At 41.5% G+C, this 15,138-nt stretch overlaps 1 protein-coding gene across 7 annotated transcripts in view; it reads right to left on the bottom strand.

The window, feature by feature from the left end:
• Window positions 1–5,731: 5,731 nt before the first annotated feature.
• The window catches only part of KCNIP1 (Kv channel interacting protein 1), a 389,539-nt gene continuing 380,132 nt past the window's right edge, over window positions 5,732–15,138 (bottom strand). For 5 of the 7 annotated variants that reach the window (XM_011947764.1, XM_011947767.1, XM_011947763.1 and 2 more), the window contains 3 exons: window positions 9,402–9,506; window positions 8,431–8,493; window positions 5,732–6,606 (listed from right to left, as the gene is read on the bottom strand). In XM_011947764.1, the coding sequence (XP_011803154.1) occupies window positions 6,559–6,606; window positions 8,431–8,493; window positions 9,402–9,506 (216 nt within the window). In that variant the 3' untranslated portion in view covers window positions 5,732–6,558. Of the gene's footprint in view, window positions 6,607–8,430; window positions 8,494–9,397; window positions 9,507–15,138 lie in introns of those variants that run through there. The other 2 variants (XM_011947769.1, XM_011947768.1) reach the window with 2 other exon arrangements.

Here is a 15,138-nt window from a genome sequence, read left to right as displayed (position 1 = left end):
AAGGGGTCCTGACTGGGCTTTGGGATGAGGGCAGAAGGGGTAGACTGGAGTTGGCAGGCTTCCTGCTGGGAGTAGAGAGTGATGAGATGTAGCTGGAGAAACGTGGTGGGGAATAAAGTGGCCAGAAGAAGCACCAGAGGGTTAGACCATGGGGCTTATTAATGGAGTGTCAGGTTGCAAGTTACAGAAAGTTCAACTAGAATTGCCTTTAAAAAGTGAATTTTGGCTTGTTGTGGTGGCTCACACCTGTAATCCTAGCACTTTGGGAGGCCGAGGCGGTCAGATCACCTGAGGTCAGGAGTTTGAGGCCAACCTGGCCAACATGGCGAAATCCTGTCTGTACTAAAAATACAAAAATTAGCCAGGTGTGGTGGCATGCACTTGTAATCCCAGCTACTTGGGAGGCTGAGGGAAGAGAATTGCTTGAACCTGGGAGGCAGAGGTTGCAGTGAGCCGAGATCGCACCACTGCACTCCAACCTAGACAACAGAGCGAGACTCTGTCTAAAAAAAAAAAAAAAAAGCGAATTTCTTGATATTTATGGACATGTGCAATGAACACTAGAAGTAAATGTAGCTTCAGATGAAGCTTGATCGACAGTTCAATGACATCACAAACCCATTCTTTCATCCCTCTGCCTTGATCACTGTGGTCTCTTACCTACATTTCTAACTTGTCTTCCCTGCAGATTAGAAAATGGTGGCCTATAGGTCCCAGAGCTCTGTGTTTTTCATTCATGTCCAGCAGGACAATCAGCAACTCTCACTGTTCTCAGTAAAAGCCCTAACATTCCATGCTATTTGCATGAGCTTAGGGTTTAAGCCTATTCCTAAAATTTCACTGTGGCCAGAGGCATGGGAGGTAATGATTGGCTTAGCCTTGGTCCCTGTGTTTTATTCTAGAATGGGACCTGTAGCGTATCATGGGTCTTCAGAATCCTACCCGGTGGGGCTGGCTGCCTCTAGGGTTCCCTGCAGTCTTTAAGTTCTGAGCTTTGTTGGTTCCCAGTAAGGTAATGGAGCAAAGTGCAGGGCTTGCTGAGGTCTGCCAGTTAGGATGAGCCTTATTTTGATGTGGAAGGACATATTTCAGCTCCTCTAAGAAACCCATATGGCCATCTTTGCACATGTCCTTGGCATGATTCCTTTTATAGGAGGAGTAATTTGGCTCAGATTTGTGGGTTTGTTTTCATTGCTTTTTACTAATAGTTTTCATAGCATCTGCTTCCTAACACCTTCTGGTGTTTGTATATCATCAGAGCTAGTTTTAGGAAGGTGGAGAATGGTCTTTATGCTCTGTAAGAAATAAAGCTGGGCATGGATTTTGGAGCTTGGCAGACTTTTAAGCTCACTTCCTGCTGTGTATGTAAGTCCTTATATGACTCTGGGCATCATTTTTTTTCATCTGAAAAATAGGTGCCTAGGATACCTGCCCCACAGGGTTGTCATGAGACTCAAGAAAGATGTCCATGGAGAACCCCCAATCCAAATCATGTCAAGCTCAGTGGACTGCTCTTCAGAGAAGCCTTACTCTCCACCCCTCTAAAGTAGCCCACAGCCATCCTGTATACTCTTTGCCATGTCACACATTTATTCATGCCATTTCATCTAAAATAATTTCATTTGTCATCAGTTTACTCTTGCCAGAATATGAGGTTTATGAAAGCAGGACATATGCCTGTCTTATTCATCGTAAGTTACTGTTGTGAGCAACTGGGGCTCAGTCCTACCACGGAAGTCTAGGAGATGGTATAGAAGAGACCTCAGCTTTCTTCCTGCTGAAAGGAGAGGGATTTGGGGTATTTGTCCACCAACTCTCATCAGTCATTGGCCAAGGGCTTCTCCTAGGAGGTGTTAATAACCTGATTCTTTGGCCTGGCATGTCCATGGCAGAATGGGCCTGTGTCTTAGTCCGTTTGTATAGCTATAAGGAACACCCATGGCTGGATAATTTATAAAGAAAAAAAGACTAATTTGGCTCATGTTTCTGGCAGCTGAAAAGTGTGATTGGGCATCTGCATTTGGTGAGGGCTTCAGGCTGCTTCCACTTGTGGTGGAAGATGAAGGGGAGCTGGGTGTGCGCAGATCACACAGTGAGAGAGGAAGTGAGGAGTAGGGCGTGGGTGGTGGTGGTGATGCCAGGCTCTTTAACAACCACCTCTTGAGGGAATTAACAGAGTAAGAACGCACTCAGCCCCAAGAGAGGGACTTCATCTGGTCCTGAGGGATCTGCCCCCATGACCCAAACACCTTCTCTTAGGCCCCCTTTCAACGTTGGAGATAAATGTCAACATGAGGCTTAGAGAGTCAAATACCCAAAACATAGCGGGCTGTCATGGACACACTCTGTGGTGGTTAGAGTCGCAGACATAAACTCTCGGGTGATTGCACTTGGCAGCAGTTGAGTCTACCTGCAGGGTGATGGTGAGCACCAAGGGGATTGGGCAAAGTGGCCATAGCACCTGCTGCACAGTTGAGTCCCCATCAGCAGGCGTGATGGTGAGAATTTGTTGGACGGTTCAAGAGGGGCAGGATCCCTCCAAGAAGACAAGTGGGAGATGAGGCCAATACCCTATCATTTCTGCAACGTGTCCTTTCCCTGCTGTTCATTAGGACAACCATCTCCCTTTCTGTTGTTTATCCATCTGACGACTACTTTTAAAACCTCCTTCCGGCTGGGCACGGTAGCTCATGCCTGTAATCCCAGCACTTTGGGAGGCCAAGGTGGGTGGATCACGAGATCAGGAGATCGAGACCATCCTGGCTAACATGGTGAAACCCCACCTCTACTAAAAATACAAAAATTAGCCGGGCGTTGTGGCGGGCGCCTGTAGTCCCAGTTACTCAGGAGGCCGAGACAGGAGACTGGCGTGAACCCAGGAGACGGAGCTTGCAGTGAGCCAAGTTCGCACCACTGCACTCCAGCCTGGGTGACAGAGTGAGACTCTGTCTCAAAAAACAAAACAAAACAAAACTCCCTTCCACAACGAATTCTCTCTGAATATCTAAACTGCTGATTTTCCTCTCAGTTTTAAGTGCCCAGGGCTGATGCTGGTGTCTTACACATGGTTTGGCTAACACATGGAGAGGGGTACCAGTCCTTCCTCTCCTCCAGAGCAGGAGTTTGCAGCCCTAGGTGTACATTGGAATCACCTGGCGAGCCTTTAAAGCATACTGATGATCAGGGCCCCACCTCTAGATATTCTGATGCAATTCATTTGGGATAAGGCCCAGGTATTTGGCACTTCAAAAAAATTCCCCTACTCTGCTCCCCAGGTGATTCTGACATGCAGCCAGTGGGGAAGGAAGGGAGCTACTGACCTAGATCTTTTTTTTTTTTTTTTTGAGACAGAGTTTTGCTCTTGTTGCCCAGGCTGGAGTGCAATGGCACGATCTCAGCTCACCGCAACCTCTACCCCCCAGGTTCAAGTGATTCTCCTGCCTCAGCCTCCCGAGTAGCTGGGATTACAGGCACCTGTCACCACACCTGGCTAATTTTTGTATTTTTTAGTGGAGATGGGGTTTCTCCATGTTGGTCAGGCTGGTCTGGAACTCCCGACCTCAGGTGATCCACCGACCTCAGCCTCCCAAAAAGTTGGAATTATAGGCATGAGCCACCACTCCCGGCCTGATTTAGACCTTATACAGGCACCTGAGACAGGCATCTGAAAAGATCAGAGGTATGTCCAGCTTCCGAAGCAGCTTGATCTAGCAGATCAATGATATCATCAAAGGCTCGTTTCTGCTTGCTTTTTTTTTTTTTCCATCTCTCTGCCTTGCCTCATGTGATGTCTGGCTTATTAACCCTCTGATTATTAGATTAACTCTCAGAAGTCCTAAATAGTTGCTGGCATGTCTTAGGGCTGTGTGCGTTCTCATTCATGTCCCGTGAGGGAGGACATCTTTGTCTCATCATTCCCAGCACAAGTTTGGAGAGATTCAGGTTGTTTGAACCAGTGTGGGTCTCATGCCTATCCCTGAATTGATCCTTGTGGCCAGGGGCATGGCTCAGACCATGCACTTCATTTCCAGCTCTAGATGTGTCAGTTCGCCACCTTAGCCCTGTGTGCCCAGTACACCCACCGGGGTGGCCTCTAAAGAATTCTGATGCCCAGGTCCCCACCTTCAGGGATGTTCCTTCAGTTGGTCTGCTGTGGCACCCAGGTGTTTGCATTTTTCAAAGTTCCCAGATGATTCTGATGTGCAGCCAGGATAGAGAACATACAGCCTACAAGATGTAGACATACATCTTGTAGATACAGGGTAGACATCATACAGCCTCAAGATGCAGGTTAGGACCCCATATGGGAAGAGTCTTGGGAACAGATCCTCTCCTGGGCCTAAGTGGATGCCTTGCTGGGGACCAGCCACGTGCCCAGAAACCTTAAGGGACCACATGGCTACATGCAGGAAGCCCAGAGGAACAGGTCTGGACTATCCTGCAAATTCTCATCATCACACCTACAGTTTCCAACCATAAGAGGCAGCAGCCAATGGCCATCTGAGCGAGATGTGTCATGAATGCAGGAGCTGTTTTGGTGGGCTGCTCCTGCCAGTAACCACGGCTGCCTGAGACATTTCCCTTCTCTGCATCTGTTTCCCCATCTGTTACACAGACTCAAAGAATACCGATGCCTCTCTGAACTGACTTCAGATGAATGAGATTTGTGGGAAGTATCCTCATCCTTGGGGTGAGGCAGAATCCCCTTATAGGAAGGGTCTGTGATAGAGTGAGAAGAGTTTAGTCTCCCTATGGAGTCTCTATCAGCTGTGCTACCTTATGCAGGTCCCCCTTACCTCTCTGAGCTTCAGCAACCTCTTCCGTACAACCAGGACTCTACTATCTGGAACGCCCAGGACTCTACTATCTGGAATGCCCAGGACTCTACCATCTGGAACACCCAGGACTCTACCATCTGGAATGCCCAGGACTCTACCATCTGGAATACTCCACATGAGCATGAAATAAGATAATGTATATAAAGCCCCTAGTGCAGCACCTGGCACAAAATAGGGCTTCAGTAAATTGCTTTCCTTCCCAGAATGCTACTGTTAGCTTTTAATCTTTTAAATGTGATGTCAAATGGGGAAACCAAGACCTGCAGTGTTCAACATGAGTAATCATTTGCTGGTTATAGGCTGAAGCTGCTTGATCATCCTCTAGACCCTAAAATCTTTCAGCAGGAGGCCCTGTTATCCTCTTCATCTCTGCACTCCCACTCACACCACAGGGGCTCCAGACTTTTCATATCCGAGGGTCTTAGAGGTGGCAATATTTTTGGAAGCAAAGTGTTGTGAAGGGTCTTGTCTTGAAGTTGCATTTGCATTTGGGTCAGATGTTTGCTGGGGATGGCCTAGTGGCTGGGGAGGATGGAGTCACTGCCTGGCACAGGCCTGGCACAATGTAAGTACAGTTGACCCTCCGACAATATGAGTTTAAATTGCATAGGTCCACTTACATGCAGATTGTTTTCAACCAAACATGATAGAAAATGCAGTATTTCTAGGGTGTGAAACCTGCGTTTATGGAGGCCCACTTTTTTGAAAACACGAGTTCCTCAGGGCCGGCTGTGGGACTTGAGTATCTGCAGATTTTGGTATGGGGAGTCCTGGAACCAATCCTTCACACATACAGAGGAACAACTGCACTAATAATTGGATGTCAAATGAATGGACTAGCCTTCCCTTTTCACAGCTTACCTCTCTTACCTAAGGGAGTCATGAAGAAGTGATTGAGAGTGTAAGAAATAGTTCTGTTTATTGGTTAGAACATGATATAAAATTACAGCAATTTGCAGGCATTCTGGACTTCTTGGTAGGGACATGCAGCGCTGGGCTCAAGCAGGGGATGTGGTGGAGATATGGACCACTGGGCAATGGCTCCCTTCCTGAACATATTAAAGGACTTGCACTACCAGCACAAATGCCAGTGTGAGAGAATTATTGGTCTTCGTTTCTGGAAACAAATGACATGGGCAGTTTGGGTCATCAGAAAATTCCACGCTTAATAATTCAGTCCTATCCCACATATGTTAGGTGCTGGCTCTCCCAATCTGGTCATGACGGGTCCTAATTGTTCTGGATAACTCTCATTCTTCCCACCAAAGGAAGAGAAACAGGCACATTGGTTTGGGAGGCCATCAGATGATGGTGTGCATCTGACTCAGGTCCTCTTGCTTCCAGATTCACCAAGGTTTGCCTGACTTGGAGGCAGTGGGCTGGGGGCATGTAAGCAGAATATTTTGTGCACTACTGTTTAAGCTCAAGCAGAGGGACCTTCCATAGGGCAGCAGTGTGAGAAGATGAGCATGCTTCCAAAACAAACTCAAATTTCATCTTGTCTCTCTCAAGAAGAGGAAGGAGGAAGAGGTGGCAATCAGAGACTGAGCCACATAATGCTAGGTTCCATAGAAAGTCTTCAGCAGATAATTCTTCCAAAGTGTGAAAGGTGTTTCTGTCCCAAGAGTTGGTGTGTAAAATCAGAACGAGGGCAGATCAGGGTGTTAAGGTGGTTGTTTAGTACAATGTCTCTGAGAGCTGAATGGCTGAGTGTCACCAGTTACATGACATTTTGAAACAGCTGGAGAGACCTCATGATGTTGTCATCCTGGGAAAAAAGGAGGGGAAGAGGATGGTTAGAACTCTGAGTCCCCTCCCTGAGAGCTCTGTAACTCTGGTGAGCAAATCTCAAGCATGGGTTTCCTGTATGGGGAAAACTCTACAAGGGTATGAAAAACAAGAAGTAAGGACGGGGACCTAAAAAGTGATCAGCTCAAAGTAAAAAGCACCACCTGTAGCCTTAAAGAGGCATTCAGAAGAAACAAATCATCTAGTAAAATAGTGAGTTCTTTTAAGAAGCTCTGAACAATTACATTTCATAAAATTATTTTTATACATCCACTGAAATGATTATATTTTTTCTCTTTTTATTCTATTAATGTGATTAATTACACTGACCAATTATTGAATGTTAAACCAACCTTGCATTCCTGGAATACTGCTTTAGATCCTACACATTTTGATAAGTCATATTTTTATTTTATTTTGATTCAAGATATTTTCTTCTCTGAACCATGAATTAGAAGTTTAACAGAAAAATATAAAATACAGAACACACAATGGAGACATACAATAAGAAAACCCCCCAAAGCTCTCTCTTTCAAAAAAATCAATAAAGTAGATAAATGCTTATTAAGACTGCTTTTCAAATTATCAATATCAGAAATGAAAAGGTTAATGTCAGTATAGGCTTATTTGGCTCATTATTCTGGCAGATGGAAAGTTTAGTTGAGCATCTGCATCTGGTGAGGGTTTCAGGCTGCTTCGACTCACAGTAGAAAGTGAAGGGGAGCTGGGTGTGCAGAGATCCCATGGTGAGAGAGGAAGCAAGGTTGGGGGTGGGGAAGGTGCCAGGCTGTTTTACAACCAGCTCTCAAGGGAACTAACAGAGTGAGAACTCATCCCCAAGGGGGTCAATGTTCATTCCATTCTAGTTGTTAAATATCTTGGATATCACCCTGCATATAGGACATCTATATAACAGGGTGGCTGTGATGTTTATGTATGTGCTTGAAACTTGGTGGGGTCTCAGTATGTGCTAGTAACTTCTCCCCTGCTGTCTTACATTTGCTATTCTTCTTGGATGGAGCTCAGAGTAACTGTACGTTTTAAAAATAATGTAGGGGTACAAATGGATTTCTCAAAAGTAGATGAAGCAGTTATTTCCAGTTCAGTCTCTGGTGACTCTGGGGCTGGTCTATTGGTCAGACTTAATGAAAGTTGTGTTCCCAGGACCAGCATCGCTGGCGTGACTGGGGAGAATGTGAGAAAAGTAACATCTCAGGCCCCACCCCAGACCTACGGAATTACAATCTGCATTTTAACAAGATCTTTAAGGATATTGTTTCACACATTAAAGTTTTAGAAGCATTGGTCCAGGGTATTTGTGTTAAAGTGACCCAGATCTAGAGTCTCTGGGATTGAGGCCTGGAAATATACATTTTCAGAATCATTCCAGGCAATTTTTATGCACACTGTGGTTTGAGAATCACACAGTTGTAGATTTCCCCACCCTCCTCCCAGCTGCTTCCTTGTAGTCTGGGGAATGGGTCATCAAGCCAGAGGCAGGCTAAAAAATAATGGTGTTGCCCTCTTGGGAAGTCTATTTTCACAGAGACCCCCTGTGAGTTTTCACATCCCCCCAGACCCCTACTTAGGCTCTCTGTTCAGTCCTGTGCTTAGCCAAGACCAACCACAGGCCAGGTTGAGGAGTGGAACTGCTGGACTTCACAGTTGTTGCTAGTGTTGTTGGCTCTGATGGGAGGGGTTGCAGGTATGTGCAGGTTTCTCATCACCTTCCTTCTGCAGGTCCCCAGGCCCCAGGTTTCCTTTCCCAGATGTAGAATTATTGTGCCCTGAGATCTCTCCTTACCTCCTGACATGATTCAAGAAATTCATCTAAAGTTACGATGCCATCTTTATTTTTGTCCATTTTCTGAAAGACAAAACAGAAAGCACTTTACGGAGTCTGGTGATCTCCATTCCAAAGCTTACTCCCCTGCTTTCTTGCTGGAGCACATTTCATTCATTGTATTAACCAACTTTGCCCTGAGAATGAGAGTTGTCTTTCACTGGCCAGACAACTCCAGTTAGGTCCTGATTACAACACTTTGACCCCCATGAGTTTCTTTAAATCAAAAGACTTGCTCTGGACATTCATCACCTCACTACTGGCTTATTCTGCTTCTTCTGTAGACTCCTTGCTACCCTGTCCATCTGGCAGAACACTGGGCACAAGAGGTTCTGATTCTGGCCTGTTACTTGCTGTACAAACTTGCACAAGGCCAGAGAGGATTCTCTTTTCCCATCTGCAAAGTGGGAAGTTGGACTAGAGTGAGCTCTGACATTCTCTGATACTCCACCACTAGATTATTTATTCCTAAAATGCCCCAATGATCATACCACTCCCTTAGTCAAGGATCAGCAGTAGTTGCCCATCCTGCACCAGAGCAAGGCCAAATTCTTGCAGTTAAGGTCTCATAATCTGGTCCTATCCTAGTTTCCAATATTGTTTCCCCTTATTTCCCAGACACAAATGCTTAGCACCTCCACAATTGTAATTAGTGAAGTCTTTCGTGTTTACTCTTATCCCCTAATTTTAATGGATTTAGAGTTCATACTATACCACCAATATTTAATAATATACTTTCTTGTTCTCTTCTGTCATGTACGCTTGCAGCTTAAGGAGATCATCTGTTTCTTGAGGACAATGTATCTGATAGTTCTTTTCAGTTTCCAACCATGCTTAGTACAGGGTTGGACACAAATCAGTTGCTCAGATGCTCATGGGTTGGCTTGATCTAGGCTGGGCTTACAGCTCACGTGCAGGGTGTGTGCACTTACCTGGAAGAAGACGTCCACGTGCTGCCTTGGAGTGTCCTCTTTGAGCACAGGATATGTGTATTTCCCCATCATGTCATAGATGGCTTTGACAATGTCCATCATCTCCTGGAGTAGGGACATAAAAGCACACAGTGTGGGAACCATGAGGTCAAGCTCTTCCTAGGTGACAGAGTTTGGGGCTCTTTGTGTCCCTTGGCAATGAAAGTGATTAAAAGGTGAGGTCCTTCTTTAGCAGGTGATAGGGAGTTAGAAAGCAAGCAGAAGGGGCTATATTGTGGGAGCCCTTCTTAGGGAGGAGATGGTAGACAATCCTTAAAGCCCGCAGAAGCTCATGGGTAGGTTACCTCATTGCGGGCATTGTCTTCAGTGCAGGGTGATGTGAGGGATCCCCATTCACAGGCTTGAGGCAAATAAAATATTTTTCTGAATTTTTAAAAAGTTAATGTTCTAGCCTAGAGATTTGAAAATTCCCGTAGGTTCTGCCACTGTTTTAAGTTAAGAAAAATGAATCAACAGCCAAGATTATCCACAGGGCACATGAGGCCAATAGTTCCACAGACTGAGGCCCTTATTAAAAAGATCAGTTCTCAAGTGCATCCCAAACCTATTGAATCAGAGCATCTTAGGACTCAGTCCTGGGAGTTTTCATGTTTATCAAGGTACATTAGGAACCGTTATTCTGATCGTTCTGGCCCAACTCGGAATGGGGATAAAAGAGCGTTTGGGATGTTTGATGTGGTTTCTACAGAGATCCAGGAGACAGTCTGATTCCATGTGCTTATTTTATTTTATTTATTTTTTTGTTTAATTTCACCTATTCATTTTAGACTTACAGAAAAGTTACAAAAATAGTACAGAGAGTTCATGCATACATTCCACCCAGTTTCTTCTAATGTTAATAACTTGCATAACCAGAGCACAATGACCAAAACCAGGAAATTAACACTGTTACACCATTATTAATTAAACTACAGGGCTTATTCAAATTTTATCAGCTTTTCAACTAATATCTTTTCTTCCCTTCAATGATTCTACATTGCATTTATTTGTTGTGTCTCTTTAGTCTCTTCTAATCTGTATGAGTTTCTCATTCTTTTTTTTTTCTTTTTTCTTTTTTTTCTTGAGACAGGGTCTTGCTCTGTCACGCAGGCTGGAGTACAGTGGCACAATCCCGGTCACTGCAGCCTCAACCTCCCAGGTTCAAGCAATCCTCCCGCCTCAGCCTCTCAAGTAACTGGGACTACAGGCAAGAACCACCATGCCTGGCTGATTTTTTGTAGAGGTGGGGTTTTGCCATGTTGCCCAGGCTGGTCTCAAACTCTTGGACTTAAGTGATCTTCCTGCCTCTGCCTCCCAAAGTGCTGGGATTATAGGAATGAGCCACCATGCCCAGCCTGAGTTTCTTTCTTTCCTTGTCTTTCAGGACCTCACACTTTTGATATGAGTACAGGTCAGTTGTTTTGTAGAATGTCTCTCAATTTGAGTTAATCCTTGGTTCAGTTATGATTAGATTGAAGTTATGCATTTTTGGCAAGAATACCATAGAAGTGATGTTATAACCTTCTCAGTGCATCGTATCAGGGAGTTACATAGTGTTGAGATGTCTTATTACTGATAATGTTAACCTTTATCACTTGATTAAGGTGGTGTCTGTCAAGTTTCCTTGCTGATTTAGTATCTTTCAGTGGATCTTGCCTATAAAAATTATTATTGCAGTGTTTGCCTGATGGTAATTTTGTATTGCCTTTATTCCTTCTATATTTATTAATTAAAATTCTTCTGTAAGGAAGAGCTGCCTTGTCTCCTGCATTTATGTATTCGGTTGTTTATTTATATTACAATGGACTCACAGACATTTACCTATTTTATAGGTTATAATCCAATACTTAATAATTTTTAATTTTGCTCAAATCGCTCTCATTTTGGCTATTGGGAACTCCTTCAGGTTGCAGTTTTTATTATTTTTTATTTTTTAGCACTTTCATACTTTCCAGCGTGGTAAAGTACTCCGGACTCATCTTGTATTTTCTCTTACCCGATCTCGGAATCAACTATTCTCCCCAAGAAGACTGGTTCTGTTTATTGAAGAACGGTATTTAGAAATCAAGGTCTAGGTGCTAGGTGTGATTACTGCTATAGGGATGTCATTGCTCTGAGGTGCCCTCAACAGATAGAACAAGGAAATATATGTCTCTATCCATGTGTTTATTTTTAAATGTGTGCTTTACAAGCCCTTCACATCTACATGGCCACTGATACTTTTCCTGTCTGATTTTTTTTTTTAATCACAGAAAGGACTTAAAGAGCAATTTTGTTGCTTTCTCAGGATTTTCATAGCCTACAACTTGGATGAGATTATCTCCAAATGATTGCCAAGGGAAGAGCCTGCTATCTTTTCTGAGAAGCTACTTATCCACACGTTCTTTTTCTTTTAAGGGGTGCTTTATTAATTCTGCCCTCCAGAGAGGTCTGATGGATTAATGGGGACAATTCTGCCTAGTTTGCAAATTACAAAATGGGAGTAGGAGCTAGTAAGGTTATTCAGTGATGGAATAATGAGTGAACCAAAGTTGAAGACCAAGTAGTATAAATCCCATTTCTGTATATTTTTCTTTATATATTTTGCAAAGTAGTATTTGAATATTTTAGAGTATCATATATTTGCATGTGTATATAATCATTTAGTTGTTTATAAAATTGAGATATACATATCACTTTATCAAGTTATTTAAAAATGTAATATATCATACTAATGTTTATTTTACATTACTTTTTCATGATTTTAAGTGGCCACTGGCTATTCCATTTTTTGTATTTACTGTAATTCATCTTACAAATCTGCTATTAGTGGATATTATGGTTATCACATTTTGGGGCACTATTACCTGAAGACTCTTCTTGCTTTTACGCCTTTGTGTCTATTCTTTATTTCCTTGGGACATATACCAAGATGTGGTTTTATAAGGAGAATGGGATGCATAACTTTCAATGCTTTTGATACATATTCCTCAAATACATTTTAGAAAGTTTATATCCGAACACTCTCAGCAACTATGTATGAAAAACCACTTTTCACCAGCCTTCAACAAAGACTTTACAAAATCTTTGCAGTTTAATAGATACATGATAATTCATTGTTTTTAAAGGTAAACATTATTTTCTTAGTGAGGTTTCTAATATATGTATTGACTATTTTTATTTATTTTCCCATGAACTATTTTTTCATCTGCTTTGTTCTTTGTGTTCAACTATTTCTGATTGGATTGTGAGAGCTCTTTATATATTTGTGTAGATTTACTAAATTGTTAAAATCTCTTAATAGATTTTTAATTTATTTAAAGGATATTTTTATGCATCTACCATGTGCTAGATATTGTGTCAAAGAAATACAAAGATAAGCACGATGAATATGACTCTTGCATTTGTTAAGATGAATGTCTACTGAGGAATATCAATCCTTTCTTTCCTCATAAATTGCAGATTTTTTAAAACAAGTTTGTCACTTGCTTTTCAACTTTGTTTATGATATTTTTTGATATACAGAATTTTAAAATATTTACAGTGTAAAGCCATCAATAATTTAAGAAATTGTTTCTAACTTTGATTTTATGCTTTTTCCATTCTATGATCAGATATTCACATAAGATTTTTAGTTCTTTTTAGTTAAAAAGCAACTGTACATATCTATAGTGATTTTGAGTTTATGATACTAAATAAGAATATTTACTTACTTGTTGCCAAAATAGTTAACCAGTTTTCCTAGAATCTTTTAATGATTCATTACCTCTCTGTTCAATATGTTCCCTTTGTTATGAACCAAGATGGTATTTGTACCTGGGATTTCTATTCTGTTCCATTGATCTACCTGTTCCTTCTCTGATATTATAATATTTTAATAGTTTCAGCTTTATAATATATTTCAGTATCTGGTAGAACAAATCCCACCATTTTTCTTCTTTTTGAAAATTATCTTTGCTGTTCTCACCTGATTAATCTTCCAATGTAACTTTATAACAATTGTGCCAAATTCCCTCCCCAAATAACACTTTCATTTTGATTCAAAATAAAATAAATTTAAAGTTAATTAGAGAAGAATTGCTGTCATTACAATATTGCTATCTTTATAATATGCATCCCTTCAGAAGATGGTATGTTTCTCTACTTATCAAATTTTTCTTTCGCTTCATCTAAATTATGGATATTTAAAAATGCCCATGTGCTTTAAATTATATTGTGATTACAACGAGAATATTTTTATTACAGTTTTCTAGCTAGTCACAACTGATATATTGGCTACACAATTTCTTTTGTGTATGTATTTTATTACCAGTCACTTTGCCAGCTTTTTAAAAGTTCTAGTTGTTTTAAGTTGATTTTCTTGCTATCTTTTTTCTCAGATAGAAAATCATGTCATTAATAAGGAATGTTGTAATTTTTCATATTTAGATTGCATTTCTGTTTCACGATATTTGAAGAACTTTCAAGAAATGTTAAACAGTGGTGATGTCTGACAGTGTGCACTCTTGCCTCATCTTTTCTTCAGTGAGAATCTCTGCATGTTACCATAAAGTATGAAGCTGTGTACTAGGCTAGGGTATTTTCCATTTTGCTGAAGAAGTATTTTATTCCTAATTAACTGAATCTTGAAAATTACTGTGAATAAATGGTAAATTATATCAAATACAATTTTAACATCAAATGGTTTAATCTTTTGATATATTAATATGATAAATTATTTAATATGCTTTCTCTGCTACTGGGCTATTCCTGCATTCCTGGAATAAACCTTATGTTAGTCATGTGCATTTCTTTATTTTATTTTATTGCTTTTTTGAGGAAGGGTCTTGTTCTGTTGCCCAGGCTGGAGTACGGTGGAGTGATTATGGCTCAGGGCAGTCTTGAACTCCTGGGCTCAAGCTGTCCTCCTGCCTCAGCCTTTGGAGTAGCTGGGAGCACATGCACGTGCCACTACACCCAGGTAATTTTTAAATTTTTCTTTTGAAGAGACAGGCTCTCCTTATGTTGACCAGGCTGGTCTTGAACTCCTGGGCTCAACCCATTCTCCTGCCTCAGTCTCCCAAAGTGTTAGGATTACAGGTATGAGCCTTTAAACAGAACACTGGGATTAATTTCCTATTATCTCATTTAGGATTTGTAATCTATATTTTGAATGATATTGAGTTCTTATTTTCTCTTACCTGCTTTATTTCATAAGATTTTTTTTCCTTCAACACATTTTTTCTGAGTGTCTTCTATTGGTTAGGCACTTCCCCCTTACACCAAGTTTTTCAACAAATAAATTAAATTTATTGGAGCATAATTTACTTATAACAAATTCACCCATTTTAAGTGTACTGTTTGAAGAATGTTGACAAATGTATCCACCCATGTAACCTCCACCACACTCAAGATATAGAACATTTTCACAACCAAAAGACATCCCTTCACACTTCTTCGCAGTAAGTGCCTCTCAACCTTTGACGCCAGGCAACCACAGATCTAATTTCTGTTACTATAGATTAGTTTGCATTTTCTAAAATCTCATGTAAATGGAGTAAAACAGTGTAAACTCATTTGAGTCTGGCTTCATTCACTCAGCGTGAGGTTTATGAGCTTCATGCACATTGCTGCATGTAATTATAACATTCCTTTTTACTGCTGAGTAATAATCCATTGGATGAACAGACTACGATGTATTTACCCATCGTCCTATTGACAGACATTTGGGTCGTTTAAG

The sequence above is a fragment of the Colobus angolensis genome, unplaced genomic scaffold (genome assembly GCF_000951035.1).
Source record: "Colobus angolensis palliatus isolate OR3802 unplaced genomic scaffold, Cang.pa_1.0 Scaffold27, whole genome shotgun sequence".
Taxonomy (NCBI): domain Eukaryota; kingdom Metazoa; phylum Chordata; class Mammalia; order Primates; family Cercopithecidae; genus Colobus; species Colobus angolensis.
Note: the sequence above shows the minus strand (reverse complement) of the source record. Positions and strands in the feature narration are given on the sequence as shown.